This window comes from Chiloscyllium plagiosum, chromosome 22 (assembly GCF_004010195.1).
Source record: "Chiloscyllium plagiosum isolate BGI_BamShark_2017 chromosome 22, ASM401019v2, whole genome shotgun sequence".
In the NCBI taxonomy this organism is placed as follows: Eukaryota; Metazoa; Chordata; class Chondrichthyes; order Orectolobiformes; family Hemiscylliidae; genus Chiloscyllium; species Chiloscyllium plagiosum.
In genome coordinates, this window is record NC_057731.1 from 33091929 (window position 1) to 33116151 (window position 24223).

Here is a 24223-nt window from a genome sequence, read left to right on the forward strand (position 1 = left end):
CTTGAAATCTGAGGGAGGGAACAGTGTCTAATGTGTTTCCCTTGAATACTATGGATATACATGAATCCTAACCCTAACCCCATTGCTCTTTGTGTCTGACAAGATGTTAAACTTTGCTAATGCTTGACCTTTTGGAACTCACCAATTTGCTACAGGGATCTTCTACTCCAAATATCCTGTCAAGTGCGTATGAAGAAACTGAATGCAGAAACTTATTGGGGAGTTTACTTTTTCCAAAAGCTTCTAATTATTAATGGTTCTCATGAATTCAAGATTTCGCAAATGAAAATACACTTACTGTAAACTGATTTTTCAATCCCATTCTACTGTTTTCAGCAAAACAACTGACTAGTTTCCTTGTATAAATGCCACAATCACCACTTTCAGTAAAGCAAATACTTGTTCGTGTTGTGGTTGCATCTCTTACATTGTTGAATGAAGCAACACAGAAGGAAGCTGTTTAGTCCATCATGCCTGAGTCAGCACTTTGAAAATGCCGTCCAGTTTATCTTCTTCCACCACTCTTGACTCAAAGATTTCCTCTTGTATTTATCCAATTCTTGTTTGACAATTATTTGATTCAGGAGAAAGTGAGGTCTGCAGATGCTGGAGATCAGAGCTGAAAATGTGTTGCTGGAAAAGCGCAGCAGGTCAGGCAGCATCCAGGGAACAGGAGAATCGACGTTTCGGGCATAAGCCCTTCTTCAGGAAGAAGGGCTTATGCCCGAAACGTCGATCCTCCTGTTCCCTGGATGCTGCCTGACCTGCTGCGCTTTTCCAGCAACACTTTTTCAGCAATTATTTGATTCAGACTGCTTGTGCAATAATGTTTTATTCTTCTCTTTAATAGATCTATGAGGACTGGGATAATTTCAAAGTAAATGACATGCTGGAGGTTTATGGAATTTTATCAGTGGATCCAGCACTTGGTGTAATAAATGATGAGAGGTAAGGCACCAAGTCACCAACATGAATGCTGCGTTCATCAACCAATGTGCGAGAATTGTTTAGTGAGCCTCTGATTCTTTAATTTCCATATCATTTTATCTGGAAGCATTTAGTCCTACAACAGAAATTAGATGTTTCTTGTTTTTAGGAAGGTCACAAATTAGTTTTTTATTCCTCAGCTACAGACCTTCTCTGGATGTCTCTATTCACAGATACACCAGTCTTCAGCATTCAGTCTTCCATGTGATAACAAGAAATGGTTGGAGGCACTGGATACTGCAAAAGGCTACATTCTGGCAATAGGTCTGAAGATTTGTTCCAGAATTTGCTGAGCCCTTCCCCCAAACTATTCCAGTACAGCTACAATACTGAACTCTACCTGACAATGTAGAAGATTGACCAGGTATGTCTAATCCCCAAAAAAGCAGGACAATTTAAACCATGCCAATTATTACCCCATCAGTTAATCCTCAATCATTAGTAAACTTGTGGAAGATGTCATCTACAGTGCTATCAAGCAGCATCTGCTCAGTAATAACCTGCTCGGTGTTGCCCAATTGGATTCCACCAGGGACTCTTACTCCTGACTCACTACAGCCTTAGTTCAATCATGAACAAAAGAACGGAATTCCAGAGGTGTTGGAGGGCAGTCATCCAGGACACCTTTGCATGAATTCCTCAGGTAATGTCCTAGTCCCAGCCATTTTTAATTGCTTCATCAACCACCGACCCTCCATCACAAGGTGAGAAGTGAGGATGTTCGCCGATGATTGCACAGTGTTCAGCACCATTCACAATTCCTCAGCTACTGATGTGGTCCATGTTTAATTGCAAGAAGACCTGGACAACATCCAAGTTTGTGCTGAAAAGTGCCAAATAACATTTCACGCTGCACACATGGCAGGTAATAACCATCTCCAATAAGAGAGAATCTAAACCATTTCCCATTATTTTCAATGGTATTTCTAGCACTGAATTCCCCAGTGACAATTGAATTGGACTGGCCATATAACTGGATGGATATGGGCCAGGAACAGGCAAGTGAGACGAGTTTAGTTTGGTATTATGTTCGGCATCGACTGGTTGCACTAAAGGGTCTGTTTCCGTGCTGTATGACACTACAAATATAGTGGCTAAGAGCAGGTCAGAGGTTAGGTGTACTGGAGCAAGTAGCTCACCTGATTCCCCAGAATCTGTCCACCAGGCATGAGTCAGAAGTGTGATGGAATACTCCCAATTTGCCTGGATGAATCCAGATACAACAGTACGAAGAAGCTTGACATCATCAGGACAATGCAGCCTTCTTGATTGGCATCACATCTACCACCACCACCAATGTTCAGTAACAGCAATATGTACCATCTACAATATACACTGTGGAAATTCATCAAAGCTCTCTAGACAATATCTTACAAACCTGTAATCACTTCCATCCAGAAGGACAGACAGCAGACACAGGAAACACCACCTTCTGCAAGCTCTCCTCCAAGCCACTCACCATCCCTACTTGGTAATAAATTACTATTCCTTCAGTATTGTTGGGTCAAAATCCCTTCCTAATGGCATTGTGAATCTACTGACATCATGTGGACTGCAGCATTTCAAGAAAAGAGCTCATCACCACATTTTCAATGGCAACTAGGGATGGGCAATAAATGGTAGCCAACAACACCTGGGTTCCTGGAGTGAATTTTAAAAATTAAATATGATACAATGTCGATATCTTGGTCCCATTTGTCAGTTAATTTCCAGAGTGACTGAATTAAAATTTTAACAGCCTATGTTTAACTTTAATGCAACCAGGCCTGCTAAATACTCCATGATCTGATGCAAATTGTGTTGATTTGGTTATGAAATGATAATTCCAATTCTTCAGTTCCTGTCTGAACTTAAAAGCTATGTTCTTCATTGAGATTTTCTCAAGGTGTAGTTCAAAGCAGTGAAAAGCAGGAAATGAAAACTTTTTTTAAAACAGATTTTCCTTCTTACATGCTGAAAGTAGAAAGAAGTCAAATCTGAAGTTTGCAGCTTTGTTACCTCTGAAGCAATAGTATGAGTTTGTTCTTTTCTGATTGATATAGTACAAAGGATGGTTCATCAATTCTGGATCCAATCGAATGTATGGACACTATGGAGGAGCAGCGTGTTCACAGTCCTCCACCTTCATTGGTTCCAAGGCTTCATGCTATTGTGACTCGCAAACTGCAGCATGTCAATCCTTTTCTTCCTGCCACCTTGAAAGATAAAGAAAGCAAAGATTGTGAGTCTCCATTTATCTGTGTTTTGTAAAATGTATTTTTAAATGGTATCTTTGTATGTGAGTGTCAGAGGCATAATTGTGGATCATGTGCAGACTCCTACTCTAAAAAGAATGATGGTGTGATAAATATTTCTGATGGACATGCAAGTTCTGATCAGCTGGAAACCGAGGGTGCAACCACTGTATTCTATTAGAATGCTCTCAAGTTAAAAGTGATTTTGGTCTGTTGTAACTTCTTTTTATTGAGAAAGGCACAAATTGTAACTGCCTAAAAAATAATTTGCAATTACTTATTTAGCTGAAATTAATATTACCTTTTCTGATTTTCTTTTTCTGATTTATTACAGCTATCACAAACATTATGCCTGATTTGTCAACAGTCAGAGCAGAGTTGCTTGGATTCCTGACACATGTGTTACTGGGAGACAGTCTAGCTGCTGAATATCTTCTACTGCACTTAATATCTACAGTGTAATTATTATCATTATTATTTCCATCACATTTTATATATGCATAATCTAGTACTTGCATTGAAACTAGACATCAACAAAGAGTGTTTTTTACAAACATTAAAAAGACATTATGACCAGAACCCTACTCCAAAGAATGTATTCAATTTCAAATTCTGGTGAAATTATAACCTTCTTTTGAGTAGCTGTACCTGTTATGTTGAGCAAAGGAAATGAGGTTTTGTAATCATGGGGAGATGTGTTTCTCAATTAAGGTGTTTGTTTTTTTGTTTATGTAATTACTGCAATCTGCCTTGTTCATAAACAGTATATGAATGAAAATAATAGCAGTGATATTTTTCATTTTCAAAGTTATAATTTGTTCTGTTAGTAACAAAGAAGTACAAACTTATTCTTCCCAGTGTTCAGAATCACAGTTATGTGTTATGAAGCAATCTGTTCTTTACAGCATAATATATTTGCATCGCTGAGTGACACTGCTTCTAATTGAGTTACATGTAGTTGGTGGGGAATGGGCTTTCATCTACAGTTCTTCAATTGTATTTCACATTTTGCCCACTAATTTAGACTTTTTAAAATGAATGTTTAGTTGAAGACAACCAACTAATTTTATGTTAGTGTGACCCACTATTGTTTGTTTAGTTAACTTCATATTGTTCCTGTTGCACTTGCAATCTTGGGTATATGAAGATTGATGTTGAACATTCAGTGTCATTAGAACTTCCTTCTTCTTTTTGTTGCTCTTGAGTTCTCATGTCGAAGGCAGATGAACACAGTGCTGTGATCTCCACTCCAGACAAGGCAAGCATGCAGGTGCCGAATCAAACTTAGCCAGAATGGAGATTAATAACTGTACTGTTGGCATCATTCTGATCCACACCAGCCATTCAGCCAATTGGCCTCCCAAGGAATTTGTGTTGCTGTCTCAACATTTACTTCAATACACTTTCTTTCCATTATATGGCTGATCAGCAATTCTCCTGCTCTTGCACCCTGTCATTGGTGTATGTTAAGAAGATTTACAAGTTGATGCTCAACCTGTTTGATTGTGTATGAACGCACCTCCCTTGGCCATCAAATCCTGGAGTGGAGCTTGAATCTAGAGATTCTAGCTCCGAGGCAAGGACACTACCCAACACTTCCTAACTACTATCTGTGCTACTCAAATTAAAATCTGCTTTCACACCTTTTGTGAAAATCTATTGGGCAGTGAGTTGATATTGTTATGGACCAGGCCAGATCCCCTCAAAACTTTAAAAGAAAAAAGCCCAGACCCTAACTTTGCGAGTTGTTTTAAGCAGATGTGGAGTGATATCCCAGGAGTCATGCAGCCGCTTCGTTTCAAACAAAACAGAATTTATTTGCAAGATTATCAAATTAAATACAAAACAAAAGAGAACAGACTATAGAATACCTTAACCTATTCGAAAACCCAACAGGCTATCCTAACTTAATGATGCTGTTCCAAATTCCTGCAGCAATCCCCATAAACTCCTCTTAGCAAACAAGGTAAAATCAAACACAGGGTCGTATAGGAGAGACAGAAATGGCAGGGGTATTCAGCATGGAACAACTTTTTCCATGTAACTGTTTCTCGGACCAACTTAAACTGACCAGCAGCTCTGAACAGCCACACTGCTGACCCAGAACAAACCAGAGAACAGCTGAGCTGGGAGAATTGGCCAGTCCCCTTTCCTTGTGCAAGTGTTTTGTTTTAAAGTTAAAACCTTCTTCAAGTAGATAAATGCAGACAAAATGGAACCTCTGTCCATACGACCCCTCTGAAAAAGAATAAGGACAACCTAATCTTGTTCAAGGAGCTGCATCATCACAATATGCACATGTTAAACAAACAAAGGGTGAAATGTTTTGTATTTCCTGCTTTGGATCGAGTGGGTAAAACTCTGGAGATGGTGCGAACAGCAAAATAATATTTTATTTGTTGTCATGGCAGTAGCTGGCAAGAAGAAACCTCGTAGAAATTGCGAAGAGTTTGGATTGTGAATGTGCTCAAAACTAGATATCTTACTTTTGCTAGATTTGTGAGAGGACAAAAAGAAATCAGTACTCGAGTGTAGAACATAGGCCACTAGCATCTTACTTCTATGGAGTGTGCTGCTGAGGTGTGGGAGAAATAAACTTGAAAACTGAAAGAACATATCTTAAAACTTAGACAGAACACAGGAATTCAAGATCATGGTGCACCAGAGATATTTACTTTGCACAAACTAGCCAGGGACTAGATTATGTAAATATAACCTGACTTGCATAGGAGAATTCCATATTGAATGGATGCAAGAAGTGAGAAAATGCGGAGGGTGAACGGTGAGAAAGTTGGCAGATTAGTGCAAGAATGCAGGCAGAGCATTTTTGCAATTGAGACATTTTTATGCATTATGTTGTGTGGTTAAGAGTTATAATTGCCTGTAGAAAAGATAATCCTATCTTCTCTAATAAAATTAGGTGGCTGATGGAGTACTTATTAAGCTGTTTTGATTAATGTTGCAGATACTCACGGCGTGACATTCTTCCACTGGGTAAATTCACAGTAAATCTCAGTGGCTGCCCAAGAAATAATTCGTACACAAAGTATTTTCACAGGACCATTCAACAGCTGGTTCCCTCAGTAAGTGGTTAAATCAATGGAGATTGGGGATTATGATTATTTAACTCTGTCATTTTTTTTTTGTTAAAGTTGTTTTTGTTTGAGCCACATCGAATTTCACCATAGTCCGAATCTATGTTTTCTTACTGCTAGCAGTGATAAATGTCAGGATCCATGCATATAAGGAAGATACGCAGCCAGGGATATGGATCTGAGGGATTATTGGTGCTTTGTGGCATCTCTCAAAATGTTTTGAAAAGAATAATAAGACTATAAAGTATGTAAAAATAAACCTAATGTGACTAAGAGCCTTGAGCTTAAAATATAATTGTGTAATGCACATTGGTGCTCAAGTTAGATTAAGAATCTCCACCACCAGTACAGCATAGTGTCAAGCAGTGTACTCCTGCTTTTTTCTGAGGAAAAATTGATTATTTTAAATAAGCAATGTTAACATTTTACTACTGACCCACCAATTATTATATGTTTGCCAGTATTCCTGTTCCAAGTTGCAATGTTTTAGTTTTGTAACAGAAGGGTAATTTAGCATGATTCAATGTTGACTCATGGAACTTTAGAGTACAGAAAGAATCCACTGAGCCTGTTGTATCTGAAATAGCTTTTTGACAGTCTGCTTTGTCTATGTGGCCCTGTTGTATTTTCCTCATCTTTAAAAACCTGTCAAAGTGCCTTTCTAAAGCTGTTTATGGAAAGAGCTTCTATCCTGGTCAGGTAGTGTTCCAGATGACAATAATGGATTGGTAAAAATTCCCTTCTGAATGATCTTACCAATGATGTTAAATCTGTGACTTACTGTTTGTCTAGTGCCAGAAAAGATGGATTTTCTCTATCTACTCTACAGTTGCAGTACAGCTATTGGGACATCTGAAAATTCAGCCTTTACTTTTGTTTATTAAACTTTAAATGAGAAGGCAACTTTAGGGTCCAACCATAAGTCAGTGCGTGGCCTATTCTGGGCAAACAAGCTGCTAAACAGTTTACAGAATGGGGATGATGATGGCCCAAATTTTGTGATAGTGCTTGCAAAATTGTTCAGAGTTATTACTGCTCTGAAACTGACAGCCACTCTTGAATGCTTGTGTTCAAATGTAGACTGATAGATGTTTTCAGCACAAAATGAGGCCATTCGCCCATCATTATTGCACCAGTTAAACAACATCTGACTACACTAATCTGATTTTCCTGTTTTTGGCTCAGTCAGTGCTGAAGGCCGTTGCAACACAATTGAATATTTAAATACCACTGTTATGAGTTTCTGAGTCACCACCCTTTCAGTCAGTGAAATTGAGACTCCACCATCCTGAGTGTATTATCAGACAAATAGAATCAGTTAAAACTATCCATGGTATAATTTCCCCCATTTTCTTGCAGTTAACTGGTTTATACGCTAGATCAGGTTTACTTGCAACCAAGCAAATCATTCTTAGAATACCTTAAGTATTCTGTGTTACATATTCAAATGGCTGTTTCACCTTAACTAAACAAATTACAGCATACCAGTTGTCAGGAATTCAGGTTAGGGAAGTTATTACAGGACAATGGAACCTTTCTCCATCCCCTTTACCCACCGGCAGCATGGACTACTCTCAGGTTTGATACTTAATTTCCTTACACTGTGCATTATCATTGTAGCTTATTTCAAATTCCGAAGCAGTTCCCATCTCTCCTCTTAGCCTTCTATGTCATACCTTAAATCTGTGTTCCCTGGGAATTGACTTTTACTAATGGAGAAAAGTGTCTTTCTATCCAACCTGTTTTGGCCCCACATAATCTTATACAGCTCTATCAGGTCCCCATCTCAACCTTCACTGCTCCAATGAAAATAGTTCCTGCCTATCCAGTCTTTCCTCATATCTCCGAATTCCTCCCCCAGCCCTTTGCTGTGTTGACTTTAGCATAGTAAAGAATCAATATTATCTATCCGATGTTCTAACATTCAGAATTAACTTGATTTGAAGTATGACTTAACTAGCAAGCTCTGGTCAAATATACACTATAGCCTGCAGATTGAGTTGCAAACATGGCCAAGACAAATCCCACACATTTTCTCAGCAAACCATCCAGACATCAATGATCACCAACAATCAATCACAAAAGAACTTCTCAAGCTCTTGTCTTGCTCAGCAGGGATTTCAGTTCTTTTCATTTGAGGATTTAGTTTCTGCTTTTCCCTCAGCAGCATTTCTGACTTGGCCCTGCAGGAGGCCCTCCTGCTGCTTCTGCCTGCAATGAATCTTTAGGCAATAGGACACAAACTCAGAATGCCCCATGGCTGCCTGTTTCCCAGTCACTCAATGAATTCACCTGAGGCTGTATCCCACTGGGATTACAAGGCTGCACTCTGGCATCTAATCACTGGACCGTCCCAGTTCTCCAGCTGTGCCTGACAACTCGCCTCTCAATGTCATGGAGCAAACGTTTTACTTCAGCCTCACTGAGCTGATAGTTGCTCCTGAGTTTTTTCCAAATCCCCAATTCTCACCTGTGCTGAGCAGATGCTTCTCTGAGCTAACACTGCGCTGGGGTTTTCTTGTGCTGCAGCTGCATGAGACAATTACTGCTTTTGCAGAGTCCCAGTTCCCCAGCTGCACTGATCTATTAATTGCCCCTGCTCAGCCAAATCTTGTCCCCCCCTGGATTCCTTCTTGTGCCAACTCCAGCTACCATGGTCAAGTTTTTCTGCCAAAATCTTAGTTCACCTGAGGAAGTTTTCACATCAAATATCAAGCACACTACCTGCTGTCTCTGGCCTAGTCTGTTTTCTTCTTTAGTTGTCACAAGAAACCTGGAAGTGGACTGTGCATAGCCTGTCTTATGCTTCACTCCGCCCTTCCTCCTGTTATTATGTATTTATTTTCAAAGTTTTTTTGATATTCCAGCTTTTACCTTGATCTCATGTGATTGTTACACTCATTCATTCAATTCTGTAAAACTTCAAAGTCAACGATAACTGCTGCATTTTGCATCCTGGTTTGCAGTCTCTAAGAATACTTCAGTGTGACTGGCTGTTTACTCTGTTTGATGATATCACTGTTGAAATCAACTTGGCTTGAAAGCAAATTCAAACTAGTATCGGAAAATAGAAAATTCAAAAGTCTACAGGATACGCTAGATTTTTGTGGTCAACTTTCTTTAAAGTCAGTGGGGAGCACTGTCTCTTCACCACTGACTATAAAATCTGGATTTGGAGATGCCGGTGTTGGACTGGTATGTACAAAATTAAAAATCACACAACACCAGGTTATAGTCCAACAGATTTAATTGGAAGCACACTAGCTTTCGGAGCTAGTGATGAAGGAGTGTCGCTCTGAAAGCTAGTGTGCTTCCAATTAAACCTGTTGGACTATAACTTGATGTTGTGTGATTTTTAACTTTATAAAATCTGGACCATTATCCTGTGAATAATCCATGAACTGGTCTTCATTGCTTTAAAGTATGGGCATAATACAAACAGAATTACAAAATAAATTGAAATGTTCACAACCAGGTGTGGTGTATACCTAAGAATAGTAGCGTGTACTATGTAATTCACACATCATTACAGTTTAGAATTAAAGCTAAAGCAAGTTTTAAAAATCGTATCGATATTTAACAAATTGCTTTGTTTCTCAAGTCATTGTTTACTGTACAGTCTATTCAAATGGGAGCTTTGTTTACATTCCCACTTAATTTTAATTTTGTGTTTTGTAGTCCTATTGTCTACCCATGACTCTTAACAACATGAACACCCTCCAGTTCATCCCGCATAAAGACTACACTGCAAACCGCCTTGTTACTGGAGTACTGCAGCTGGCCAGTAACACTTCACTCATGTTAGATGAGACTTCATTGGAACAAGGGCAGCTGGACGCTACAGGTCAGAACTAAATTTTACAGTTTGGATCAAGTTTTACTGCCAGTGTGCTTGCTGAGCTGTCTTTGTTCAACTGGAGTAGCTGTGTTGTTTCAAATGCTGATGTGAACTGAATAACTTGCATGCCCTCTAATCTGGGAACTAGTATAGGAAGCACTAAACAGAGGAGGAGGGTGAGAAGATTTTGTGGAATGACAGGACAAGCTAAACTTAAAGGTTGTGAGGTCAACACAATTGTTTGGAAAGCAGCCAAACTATCAGAACAGTCTCTTAGACTGACTCCACCCCCAGATTGAATTAATCACCATTGCAAATTTCTTCCAACTATACCAGTTCAAGCCCCTTTGAAAAGGCTCTTGAAATTAAGCTTTGTTTTCTTTAGATACTGGGCACTAATATGCACCTTTATCAAAATATTAAGGTATTGAATTTGCTAACAGACTACAGCACTTCAGTGAAACAGCTGAACGGCTGTGTATGCTTACTGAAAGTTATTTTATTCATTTAAACTTAAGTTACATCCTGTGGACTAGACCTGTAAAAAATATATATGTTGTGGTAAATATGTTTTTGGTGACAGTAATAAAACTGGAGCAAGTTACTATTGAATATTTAGAGAATGTCTTTTAATAAAAGGGGACAGAAATGAATGTCCTACAATGCTGCTGGGTGATATTATGTTTGTAAATGAGTTGGAATTAACAAGGCAAGTGATGGGGAGTTATTGGGAGTACAGGAACAAAGAAGTCTTGGGAACAAGCTTTTGTTGATATAGTTGGAATTGGTTTAAATATGATAAGTACTGCAGCAGTTACTTGAATGCATTACTCTTACAAAACAACAGAATGTTAATTTTATTTTGCCCTCTTAGATTTCTGAGCCTGAAGCAGTAGTAATTGACCTGCCACAAACAATGTCATAAACGATCACTGTAAATTCCCAATCTTTCACAGGTGTCCGAAATGTGACAGCACTTGGTAATTTGATTACCTGGCAGAAGGTGGACTATGACTTCAACTACCACCAGATGGAATTCCCTTGCAATATTAATGTATTCATCACTTCTGAAGGAAGATCACTCTTACCGGTACATGTACTGTGTGGATGTGTCTCTGTATAATTCACATATATTTCACATGCCATGTTCTGTTGATTTTTGTTCTTAATACGTTGTGTGTAATCCACCTGGTTTTTTTTTTCCACACCAATTAATTTATTATCATTACCATATCTGTTAATGAGTTTTTGAGTTATAAGAAAGTCTTTTGAACTTCTGAATTTTTAAATCAACATTAATCATTAATATTCTATTTTATAACAAAACGTAGAAGTTTTATTAAAGGATGCTGGTAATGCTTTTTTAGTTGCAAGTGCCTCCCTTTACACAAGCCATTTTACCTTTATGGGTGAAATAAAACACTCAGCAAGTTAAATCTTTAAAAAAAACTCCAACAGTCTCTTGATCTTAGAATTAGCCCAACAGGCTGAACCACACGCATGATAGATTCAAGATCCCTTTCAAAACTTGAGGTTTTGTGATCCTGCTCCATTCATAAGACTCAAAATCTCTTGAGTAATTAACAAAAGTTTCTTTACTAATTTACTGGGATGTCAAAAATTTAAAAATAAAGATTAATTTCTCAATTTAGTGTTTTAAAATCTGTTTAACTTGGTTTTACTTGCACCTGGAATTGGTGCTACCATTTCATGTTTGTTTTGTTAGTGATGTTATTAGTACAGGTTTTATGGACAAACTCAAACTGACCTATTTATTGTGCCGATTGCTTCTACTGGAGCTTATTTTGACATCAATACAGTAATTCTGAAGAAGAGTCATACCAGATTTGAAATATTAACTCTGTTTTTCTCTCTACGGGTGTTCAGTTTTCCAGTATTCTTTGTGTTACTTTCAGATTTCCAGCATTCATAGTATTTTGCCTTGATACAATAATTCATAGATTCACACAGCGCAGAAAAGGCCCTTCGGTCATCGAGTCTGCACCAACATAACTACCAATAAAAGTGCACTAATCCTAATTTCCTGCAATTGTCTTATATCTTTAAATGTTATGATATTTGAGGTGCCTATCCAAATATCTTTTAAAGGTTGTAGCATTTCCAGCCTCCACTATCTCCCAAGCAGCACATTCCAGATTCCCACCACCTGCAGAGTGAAAATGATTTTCCCCAAATCCCTTTGAATCTCCTGCCCCTTAACCTAAAACTACACCCTCTCGTGATTGACTCCTTGACCCATTCTATCCTTTGAACCTATGAACTCTTTATTTTGTATTTCACTCTATGATGCTGAAATTTATTTTTCTTATACTTTGTTAATGCTTTGTAAGGCACTATTTGAATATTATAGTATGAAGTGTAGTGACCTCATAATTAAACAAATACACATGACGGCTTAGCAAAAGGAGTGAAATAGCAAGTATAATTTTCAATCATAATGTGTAATGTACATCTTAGTCATGTGCATTTATTTTGCTAATAATAATGCTATGAATTATTAAAGTAGGCAATGGGAATATTTTGTAAATTGCTCTTCCTCTTCATGTCAATTCTAATACTGTCTTGTGAAATTTATTTAACTCTTTTTCTGATTTATAGTCTGACTGCCAAGTCCATCTACAGCCTCAGATGATGCCTACCAACATTGAAGAGTACATGACTAACTTGCAAACAGCAGTAGTGCCTTCTATGCTCAAGAAATTTCGCATATATCTGAGCTTACTGAAACTGATGGACTATAGTATATCAGATGATGTGACCAAGGTATTGTGGATTCTTTTATTTTATTTTCAAGTTTTGTACATGGTCGCATAATTTCAGCATTTAATTATCTATTTTGTAGGCAGTGGAAGAAGATTTTGTGGAGATGAGGAAGAGTGATCCTAGGAGCATAACTGCAGAAGATCTCCATCAGTTGCTTGTTGTTGCAAGGTAAATAATGTGATGATGAGATTTGAAGTGGCTTATTTCATCCATTTTCTTTGAGGATTATCAGAACACTTCACAATAAATACATTAAACTGTTAATCACTTCTGTTTCCCCACTTGGCAGTTCTTGAATTGAAACATTACATGTTTTGAATAAACTCTTTTTGAGACCCTGATAAAGGTTAGGTTTGACTGTGGAAACTCGGTCACTGTTTCAAGATCACTTCTTTTTCTGTTTCTCTTTCTCAGCCCCTATCTTTCAGTCATAGTTTCATTAAAACATTTGTATTGTTTGTGGGGTGATATTGGGATGGAGGAATTTGCAAGGAAAATATTGGGGTGAAGTGAAAGATTCTAGCTTAATGATATTTTGTAAGGGTGTCAATGTCAGTCATTGAGGAGAGGAGTAAATGAATGGGATAATGCACTATGACTTTAGGCATTTGGAGAGGTTGAAGGAAAGGAGGACAACAAGGAGTTCATTGGAACTTAAGAACAGGAGTAGTTCGTTCAGCTCCTCAAGTCTGTTCCACCATTTAATGAGATCATAGCTGACCTGTGGCCTAACTCTGTATATGTGCTTTTGGCATATATCCATAGCACATCTGCTTAACAAAAAATTATTGAATTAGTTTTGTTTTCTCGTACTCAAATGAGTAGTGAAAAATTTACATGTCTCCACCTATTGTACTAGGTACCGAGATACAGATTCTTCAGGATAAGTTCTTAGGGGAAAAAATTAGAAAAGTAAAGAAATCAAGCATCCGGCATTACAGATTGTAGGAATAAATTAGAAAATAGAGAAATAAAAATTTCAGAACAACAGTCCATCAACGCAGTCCATGCTGGAACCTAACCTCCGGATCATGCCAGGCTTCAACCTGAGGCTGGGAGACCGCTCTGGAACCACATTGAGGCCGGAAGTCCACCTTGGACCATCTGGAAACAGCCCAGATTTAAAACTAACAACTGATCTCATCAACTGCTATTTGTGCAAGAGAGAGTTTCAAACCTCTACCACCCTTTATTTGCCAAAGTGCTTCCTAACATCTTGCCTGAATGGTCTAGCCCTAATTCTCAGACTATGCCCCCTAGTTCTGGAATCTCCAACCAATGAAAATACCGTCTTTTGCTGTTAATAGCTTGAAGACTTCAGATCACCCTTCTAAATTCTAGAGAAAACTGGCCTAACTTGGATAATCTCTCCTCATAACTTCACCCTTGAAGTCCAGGTATCATACTCCCGCCAAGGTCAGTATATTCCTTCCTAAGGTTTGATGCCCAGATCTGCTCACAATACTCCACAGTGGGTCTAATCTGGGTTTTGTTTTTAATAACTGCAGCAGTATGTCTGCATCTTTATATCGAGGATTGGAATATGAAGGTCAGCACTCCATTAGCCACCTTGATTATTTTCTCCACCTGTTTGGGCATTTTAAAGATCTTTGCACCTGAATTCCCAAATCTCTTTGGACATCAATTTAACTTCATGCCATCTGATCTTTCCTTTTTCAGTCCCAACCTCACGCTTGGGCTACTATAGTTTTGCCTATTCTTTTAGACTATCCCTATCCCTTTGTAATTATGTGCTATCTCTACCTTATCTGCTGTGCCGCCTGACTTTGTGGAAGAGAATTTGAAATTAACAGTGGCATGTCATATCAGAGATGCATGTACAGAAGGAAGTCAATAGTTTCTGTGCTGGTTCTTTAGATAGAGCAACCTAAATCACAGTACTTTTAACTGCATTATTTATTATTTTGCTTTGACTGTTTAATTTTGCCTTGTAACATAGGGTCTCAAGTAGGGCTGAAGAGCATTTTAGGAGGTAGAAAAAGTAGTCTGGGAGACTGTTTAAGGTCTGAAACTGAAATTTGAATAGAACTCTGGGATTAGAATCTTCCTTAATTAAAAGGCATAATGTATTTGGACATGTGACATATCTCCATGGCGATCACACCCTGAGATAGGACTTGAATCTGGACCTTGTGGTCCAGAAATAGGGACAGCACCACATGTGCCCTTGGTGCATGTGATTGCAATGTTGACAAAGAAGTTGCTATTGAATCTTGCCTTCTAAGCAGGTATTCTTCAACTGAAACTATAATTTTATCTATATAAATGTGCAAAATACTTAACAATATTGTTACAAATGATGAAGAACTATCAATTTCCTTTCTCATTTTCAGTTCTAATAAATATCTGGTTTGAACTGTCCTGATGATGACTATAATATTATTTATAGACAATATAGCTCGTAGTAAAGTTTGTAGGAAAAATAGTATTAGTACCCATCATAGTGAGTTTGGGCTTATCTTCAGTGCCTAGCTAGGCCCTTAACTGTCATATTTTTATAGTTTTTTGAGGAATTAGCAGTTAAGCACTTATTTAATTTTGCTTTTTTCTAGCTAAGGAACTGTTCCAGAAAGTGAATGTTCCATCCCATTAAGACAGCAAAACTGAGAAGTAATTTGACAGTAGAGTTGATTAAAAAGAATTTGGTCTGTGTTTACGTAAACAATGGGCATGAGTGTTCAAGATAAGCTTTCTGTTAGCCTAATGTAAACGTTCATTATTTAACTAATAGCTTAAGAACATTAATTAAAAAGCTCACTTTAATTTGTTTTTTAAAAGGTTGGTGTCACTGAGTGCTGGCCATGTGACCTTATCGCGAGAGAGATGGCAACAAGCAAAGCAGTTGGAGGTTCTACGCAAAAGCAGGCTACAGCAGCAAACCCATGTAAATGGCAATGAACCTTAATGATGGACAGTCTTTAAAATTCAAGAGAGTATCGAACATGTATCAGTGGGCTTTATTTAAATTTGAAGAACTAACATTCCTTCTCAGCCCACCTGCCAAGTGAGTCATCAGGTTGAGGAAAAACAAGTTTTTCCCTCTTTATACATCATTTGTATCAAATTTTCTTACAGAAATTTCTTAAATCTAAATTTTACTTTATTTCTAATTTGTGTTGCTTGAACTGCATTTTAGTTGAATGCATCCATTTGTGAAAATATCTTCTACATTCCTCTAACATAATTCTCAAATACAAACCTATTTTTGTAATTTTGTAAACTACATTTGCATAACATTGTACTTGTTTAAAATTGCCTTTTTTTAAAAAAAAAGTGAACTATGAAGATTTCAACAGCTCTTACGTTCTTGCTCTCTTTGAAATGATTAATCTCATTGTGCGACAGGGATGAAGTTCTTGTAGTGTCTGAATATCCGGATCTAAACTTGTACAGAGACATTGGAACAAACAATCAGTTTGTTTATATCACAGATTTAAGTATGGAGCTGGCTAATCAGACGGGCTAACTTCTAACATTGAAGCATTCCCTTATTTATCACTTTTGATATTAGCGCTCAGACTTTACTGAGTATTTAAATTATGTAGCAGCTGCCTTCAAACCATAACTATTTTTGCCTCTATTTGAAATGTGCTTCTTAGTTCAGTGAGGTTATCAAGCAGCAGTTTATACTAATTGTAAGTCAAATGTGCAGTTTGGCACACGTCTGATGCAGTGGAAAGGAATTCCTGATGGGGCAGATGGGCTGTGGAAAGAATGGCTGTGATGAGCTAAAATAGTCCTTCCTTTGTCCATACTTTGACCTTATTTAATTATGTAGAATATGTGCATCTGGTAACAAGTGAACAATTAAATTAGTAGTTTGTAGACTTGTGTAAGAATAAGCCAGGTTATATCATTTGCTTCAAATTAAGACTGTCAGAGCAAAACTTGAGCAGCCTTAAATATTTTGATCATTTGATTCACTTGGTATTATAACACTCATTTTTTCACTTTTAATCTGAGTTGGCGGATTATGAGAAAAGGCAGTGCATTATCAGACAAGTAGAATCAGTTAAAAACTATTCCATAGTATAACTTTTCCCCATTTGCTTTGGTTTATTGGTTTATGTGCCAGATCAAAATTAATTGTACCTGAACAAATCATTCTTCAAGCACCTTAAACATTGTATTACTTACTGGACTGGGTAGTTAAACTTAACTTTTAAAAAAAAAGCGTGCCAGTTGTCAGGAGTTCAGGTTAAGGAAATTATTGCAGGATAATGGAACCTATCTTCTATACTCAGTGGCAACATGGACTACTCCCAGGATTAATACACAATTTTCCTGTACTTTGCCTTAATGCTGTAACTTAGTACAAACACTGAACAGTTCCTATTCACTAATGTAAGACTTTAAATTTAGAGCAATTTTAAATATCTTGGTTACCTTGAACTAGGAACAGAATTAAGACTGTCCAAACTTAAATAATAGTGGAACCTTACAGCTAGCAGTGAAGGAGAGTAAATCAAGCACAGCTGGCCTCATGCACAGAATCAGAGAGATCAGGTCCATCTTCTCAAAACTGTGTGCTTCTCAACTCCTAAACCTGTCATGCATTTCGTATGTTTTGTTATAGCAGATGGACTAAATGTCAATATCAATTGAATAGGAACTTTCCGAGCTCAGAGTTCCAATGTAATTTTTTTTAAATATGCATTCAGTTTTGTATTTCCCTATTGAGGAATGTTGGAGGGACTAAATTTAAGCGTCAAGTATTACGGTACAATTGAAGGCAGTGCGCAGCCATCATCTTTGGTCTCAACAATATCCCAAAACCGCCTTTCTCCTGAAACGGTGCAATGTACTGAAGCAAAGCATATTATGATTGTGCCTTCCTGACCCTTTTTCCAACAAGCAGCTGTTATTTAATAGGTGAAACCATGAATTCCAACAAGAAACTGCTGCATTTAAGGATTAATTGAAAACCAAGTCTTTGAGTGGCATGGTACACAAAACCGATTTAGTTAATGGGCGAAGCCTTAACAACAAGAGAATTTGAGGTAAAGTTGATATATTATGAGGATTTTCCCCAAATATGTTTAAAGATTGAATCATTTGCAGTTTTCAGTAAAAGTTTTTCAGTTTTGTAATGTCTGCACAAGAAACTCATGATTGCTCAAGGTGCTTTCCTTGATAATTTTGCTCCCCAAGGTTTTCATTTAACAAAGTAACATGGTTGAATAGAGTCAGTGTTCATTTCAAAAGTACTGACTTCTGGATTTGGTTGGGTTGGAGTTCAGATCAGTTGTTAATAATTTTGATTAATTCCCAAGACTTGGTACAGAAACAAATTGCCTTTTGCATTATGATTTGAGTTGCGTTCCTGAGTTAAAAAAAAAAGACTTGAGCTGACTTTGGTACGTAGTTATTAAAGAGGAACATACTATGCACTGCCATTGAATTGTAATGTTCCTGGTGTTCTCATAATTCTGCCACATTGTTAAAATTTTGGATAGTTCCAGATTTGTCTCAAAAACAAATGTAACTAAAGGTTGGGATATATCTTCATTTTCAGAAAAGAATTGAGGCAAGTGATTTTTCCATGTGATCTTTGAAGATTTCTGTACAATGACCATCAGGGATATTTACTGTAAATTACTGTTTCTTAAACAAATTAAAAGCTACTTTTTTTAAACTTTGATTCTTTTTGAGTGGCAATTGTCTCTATCAGAATTTGAAAAGATTGGAACCTGAAAAGCCCAGTGAAACAAGTTAAGATCCTCACTTCAAAACTTGCTCATTGCCAAGTTAGCTGATGCTGAAATTGGCATTGGTCTTCGGAGCACCAGAGGATCAGGATTCCAACATAATGCCTTCTCTTGCAGCAATTTCTGGTAGAAATACTTCAATGGAATTTTCTTTTGAGGTGGGTGGCTGGCTTCCCATGTTGAAGCAAAACTTGTCCAAAAATTGAGCCAGTGGGCACTAGACTCAAAACACAAACTGCTTTCTCCCTACAAATGTTGCAAGACCTGCTGAATTTCTCCAGTATTTATTCCCAGAATCTGCAGTATTTTACCTTTTAGTTACTCTTGCTTGAATTGGCTTTGTATTCCACATTAAATTTCAATCAATGAGATTACATTGACACGACCAGAACATTGACCAGGCTACTTTTTTATTATTCCCAAGAACCTTAATGATGTTATTGGTCTTGACCATCGATGAAACAAACAGTGGCTGAAAGAACCTAACAATTAGTCTCCAATAGCTGTAATCATTCTTCTTATGCCAATATGAGAACTTCCTCATCCCAAGGTACTCCAGTTTGGAAAAGGCTGGTGTGGAGTGGAGTATCGAACCAGTTATGGCAACATTGTGATTCTATCATGAATGTTATCAGTCTAATTATGAAATTAACTCTCACTGGAGAAAATGGATTTGAAATAAACTTTGTGCATCTATTCTGACAATGCAACCTTGTAAATCAACACTTCAAAAATATTGTTTACCGTAAAACCGTACAGGCCCTTCAGCCCTCAATGTTGTGCCGACCTTTTATCCTACTAAGCTACATACCCTTCATTGTACTATCTTACACGTGGCTATCCAAGAGTTGCTTAAATGTGCCTTATGCATCTGACTCTAGAGTGTGGTAGGAAACAGAATTCCTGCCAGCAGTGGTAGTAAAAAACCTCCTTCTGACATCTCCCCTAACCTTCCTCTGTCACCTTAAAATTATGCCCCCTAGTGACAGACATTTCTGCCAGGTGGAAATGTTTCTGGCTATCTAGGACTCTGATCATCTTGTACACTTCTATCAAATCACCTTTTATCCTCCTTCACCCCAATGAGAAAATCCCTCGCTCCCTCAAACTTTCATCATCAGATATGCCCTCCAGTCGAGGCAGCATTTTGGTGAATCTCCTCTACGTAGTCTCTAAACTTCCACATCTTTCCTGTAATGAGGTAAGCAGAACAGAACACAATATTCCAAGTGAGATGAACCAGGTCTCAGAATATTGTGTTCTTAACTGGAGATGACCTGAAAACAGTTGTGTGGGTTGTATCATGTCCATTGTAGGCAGATTCCCTTTTCCTTACCAGTGATGCTACCAAACACATTTTCCCCTTGTCAAAATTGTGCATTATCACCACATCCCTTGACACAATGACAGTAGATGCAATCATTTCCCTACTTCTTGCCTCCTCCTTTGTGACCACAGCCCCAAGCAATACTTCCAGTGGACCATGATTTACTGGTTTTACTGAAACTTTTGTGTACTGCTTTTGTGGTGCAGTGCTGTATCCTCTCCACTGGGAGTAAATAAATGTAAATTGAACCACCACATTTGCAAAACAGTCTATTCATAAGCACGATACCAAACTATTAGTCATGGATCACTAATTCTCCATTCCATTCCTACTGACCTCTATTCCCTGCTGTGTTCAACAAAGCTCAATGACACTTTATGGCCTTCCAGATTCACACTGCAGTTCACTATCAATCAAACTGTGGTCACTGACTGGTTTAGTTTCTCAGCCATGATCAAGTCACTGATTCTGCTTTACCACTTGTTTCTTTCTTGTCCTATTATCATCTTTTATTTTGCAGCAACATGTCTTCACATTCAATTTCACGTCTTGCACCCTATTCCAGATCTTACGTTTTTTCTATCTTGTCTGCCCTTTCCCCATTTCTACGTACATGTTTTAAATCAATTCTGATCAAATTGTTAATTATTTCTCTCAATTGATCCTGAGTAGTTTATTTTTATTTCAAATCTAACCCTTCAAATTAAAAATCAAAAAACCTTATAATAATCTACATCTTCATCTATATCCTTTTTTTTTTCAATGCGCACCTTAGCCAGTTTTGAAATGTGTAGTAATCACTAAATAAATGGATGAATTTTAGCTTTGACACTTGCACTCAGGAAAACAATATAAACATATGTTTTGCTTTATTTTTTTTTATTAAAATAATGTACATCCCTCATGTCAAAATACACTGGAGTATATCTACTTTGAAGCATATGTTGATGGTTTTTTTTTGAACACTCCAAAGAAGCCATACGAGTGACAAAACAACATGAATAAATAGCACATTAAAACATTTAAAAGTTATAATACCAAGATTTTATTACAGGAATGGACCGTTTAATTTGCTTAGAAATTCTTTGCAAGAGACTGATATCAAATCACAATTAAGACAATGTTCAGGAACCTGCTTTTAACATCACGTTACAATCTAGCTACAGTACATTTGAAAAATACAGGCACTAGCTAGAAGATCTACAAATGCTACATTGGATTTAAGTTGAGCTTTCTCTCCGGTCCCTTCACTTAGCTATAGATAACTTTCATTAGGACCTTGTTTTTGATAACAAGACATTGGAGGAAAATAATACTCCTTTTCTTGGTAATTTAGACAATGATGTAATACTTTGATAGTGAAATTATCACAAAATATTCAAGTCCTTTCGACTTGAGCTATTCGGGTACGATATCTAAAAACCGAGAAGCAATCAAGAAATTGAAATCTTTATGGAGTGCTTTGTTCAGTCTGAATCTACTCCCCCCCCCAGTGGCAGAGTCCCTGTATGGCAGAGATGACAAACTAGACCAAAATACACCTCACTACCCTACTAATACAATTCAGTGCAACACAAACTAAGTGCAAGTTCTTAAGTTGTGTGGCATGATGCATTGAAGTTACATGTAGCATATAAATTCCCCTCTAGTAATACAGTAGATAAAGCCATCTGGAACATTTTGGGTGAGCCCATTACAATTAACGAGGATTACAATGCCCCTGGCCTAATATGTACTATCACAATTAATATTGCACATTGGCCTGTTCAGTAGTTAGTGCTGCAGTAGCTTAATGAAAAGATCCAAGATTACCCAGACTCATTTACAACAATGATCAAAAAAAACCTCAAATGCCTAGTTAAAGGCTGCGTACAAAATTGCAGATCATTTTAAAGGGCACCTGGTCTTGGGTCTAACTTAAAAAGTATTAAATTTAGTCAAAGTTGGAAAGGACCCATCAGTAGCTAAATTTGGATAATCCTGGTCCGACACTGCGTAAACATATCCGTCAGCTGTGGATGCTGCCCTTCGTTTACACTATCAGGAGTGCGCTGAACTTTTCCCACTGCAAAGTTTACCCCCTGAAGCAGTCCTGCCTGGGTCATGCTTGCTACCTGGACCATAGAGCTTCGGATCTTAGCAAATGGTGAAACAGCCCTGCTCCCTGGATCATCGGCTGCTGAGGGAGTTGCTTGTAAACTAGTCTCCACTTCAGATGGATTGAGCACACAGGTTGAACTGTTATCAGACGACACAGCAGGTTCCATTGAAAGTAATGATAGATTCGAGGTAGCTGAGGGTACATCCAGCTTGGAGGGTCTTGATAAAAGTGGTTCCACCATCTCTGGTTCAGACTTAGATTTTGTGCCCAAGGTGGTATTGCTTTGCTCAGGTTGTTGCTGTTGGAAAGCAAGGTTTCCGACAGGATCCTCTGAATTTTTGTGCTGTGCATCTTCTACAAACTGGTGACAATAAACATCAGTGGGAGTATTGAAATCCACCAGGATACCCTCATCCGCATTTGGTGCTTTACCAGAAAGCTGGACAATCATGTCTTTACTCATTTGTTCAGAATCACACTGAGCTGTGTGAATTTCTGAAGGATTACTTGGAATACTAAAATCTGAACTGCTAATAGATTGCGATCGACTTCCTAACCGTGACCGAGGTCCTGTTGAAACAATACCACAACTGGGAAGCACATAATCACACTGCCCTACATCTTCAGAGTCTGTCAGCTGGCATTCATCATCCGATTTTGAATTGGAGAGGAAACCATCCGATTCAAAAGAGTCCGAGTTGGAAGAGATCTCTATGTCAGAATCAGAATCATCTTTAGAAACAACTACTGGTGAATCAGAGCTCCCCAAGCTACTATCAGACTTCCACAGATTCACTCGCAGGTTTGGTCTTAAGAAATTGACCTTCATCTCTGGCTTTGGAAAGTTGCCAAGTTTGCGAAGGCTTCCAATGCTCACGCTCGATTTTGTTTGCTTTACTTTTTGATTGAGAGAAGAAAACTTGTTCATAAGAAAGTTCTTGCCTTGAGTTAGGCTTGTACTGCTTAAAGCTCGACTCTTGGATCTGATGCCAAGAATGTCTTCATGTGGTTTACTGTGCTTCCTGCAAGACAATGTAGAATCCAATCATTCCCTTTACAGTCAAAAACCTCTATTCAGAAATATTACTACATATCTATTACTTTAAGCCAAGAGAAACCTAGCAATCATAAAAACTAAGTAAATGAATTTACACTGCAAGCTTTTTGCAGCAGTAAGTTTATCAACTTTCCCATCCTGAGTGGGCGGTGCTGAACTAGACTGTTTTAATTTAGTGCTGAAATACAATTTTACTTAAGTCCAACAGTTTGTTTTTTAAAGCCACTAAATGAAGTCCCAAGCAAACAAGATGGTTGTTCTGAAAACAAACTTCTGTTCTCCCTGGGACATCAATAGATGTGGAGCATATTTCCTCTCGACAATTCAGTGATTGGCAACAATTTGACCACTCAAACTGGAATACAGACTCCGGAAAACTGATCAAAACACCCCTATCTCCGAAAATATTTAACTCATGGATTCCTGAAGCAAATGAGCAACAAGACTCCAAGCTAAATGGAAAGCAACTATACTGCCTCAGGAAGCATTCAATCAAGTACACGTCATTGAGAAAACCAGCCACCTCCCCATCTGTGATGGTTGGGTGACCTGTTCCTATATTGTCCTGAGGTGAACCCTTCCCTTTAACACTTTTGTAGCTCACTTATTAGACCTGTGCTCAAATGAGGCAGATCAGATCATGAAAAAGATACATGGGAACACAAAGCTCCGATCCTTGTTACTCACCACCCCAAACTGGAAATGTTCCTTTATTATACTGGTCAAACATCATGGAATACCGGACCAATGGCATTGTCAGCTTTTACTTTTAGTGCAACTAATAGTACCTGCAGGGTTGCAATGGTTCAACACCTCAACCTTCTTTAAGTGGAATTAGTGAAATGTTAGTGGCCACATCCAGCAAAGAGACAGCAACAAGTTCTTTAGTAGAACTCTAGTGACATAATAAACAATAGGCTTTTGAGAGTGCAATTTCTTCCATTAAAACAAATTAGGTAGTGGGTTCAAACATTTCAGACCAATGGAAGTAGCTCATGTAAATTAACAATTATCTGTAATTATAGAACTAGAAAACTCAACCCACAAGAAAAAAACTGTGTTTAAACAGTT

At 37.9% G+C, this 24223-nt stretch overlaps 2 protein-coding genes across 4 annotated transcripts in view; one reads left to right on the forward strand and one right to left on the reverse strand.

The window, feature by feature from the left end:
* Window positions 1-18600, forward strand: part of LOC122561184 (minichromosome maintenance complex binding protein) — a 35844-nt gene extending 17244 nt beyond the window's left edge. The window contains exons 8-16 of the mRNA XM_043712709.1: window positions 851-948; window positions 3030-3208; window positions 3556-3679; window positions 6187-6304; window positions 9995-10160; window positions 11111-11244; window positions 12774-12938; window positions 13018-13106; window positions 15738-18600. Coding sequence (XP_043568644.1) covers window positions 851-948; window positions 3030-3208; window positions 3556-3679; window positions 6187-6304; window positions 9995-10160; window positions 11111-11244; window positions 12774-12938; window positions 13018-13106; window positions 15738-15864 — 1200 coding nt within the window. The 3' untranslated portion in view covers window positions 15865-18600. The remainder of the gene's footprint in view (window positions 1-850; window positions 949-3029; window positions 3209-3555; window positions 3680-6186; window positions 6305-9994; window positions 10161-11110; window positions 11245-12773; window positions 12939-13017; window positions 13107-15737) is intronic.
* Window positions 18601-20856: 2256 nt separating this feature from the next.
* Window positions 20857-24223, reverse strand: part of inpp5f (inositol polyphosphate-5-phosphatase F) — a 200664-nt gene continuing 197297 nt past the window's right edge. For 2 of the 3 annotated variants that reach the window (XM_043712705.1, XM_043712703.1), the window contains exon 20: window positions 20857-23117. In XM_043712705.1, the coding sequence (XP_043568640.1) occupies window positions 21959-23117 (1159 nt within the window). In that variant the 3' untranslated portion in view covers window positions 20857-21958. The remainder of the gene's footprint in view (window positions 23118-24223) is intronic. The other variant, XM_043712704.1, reaches the window with a different exon arrangement.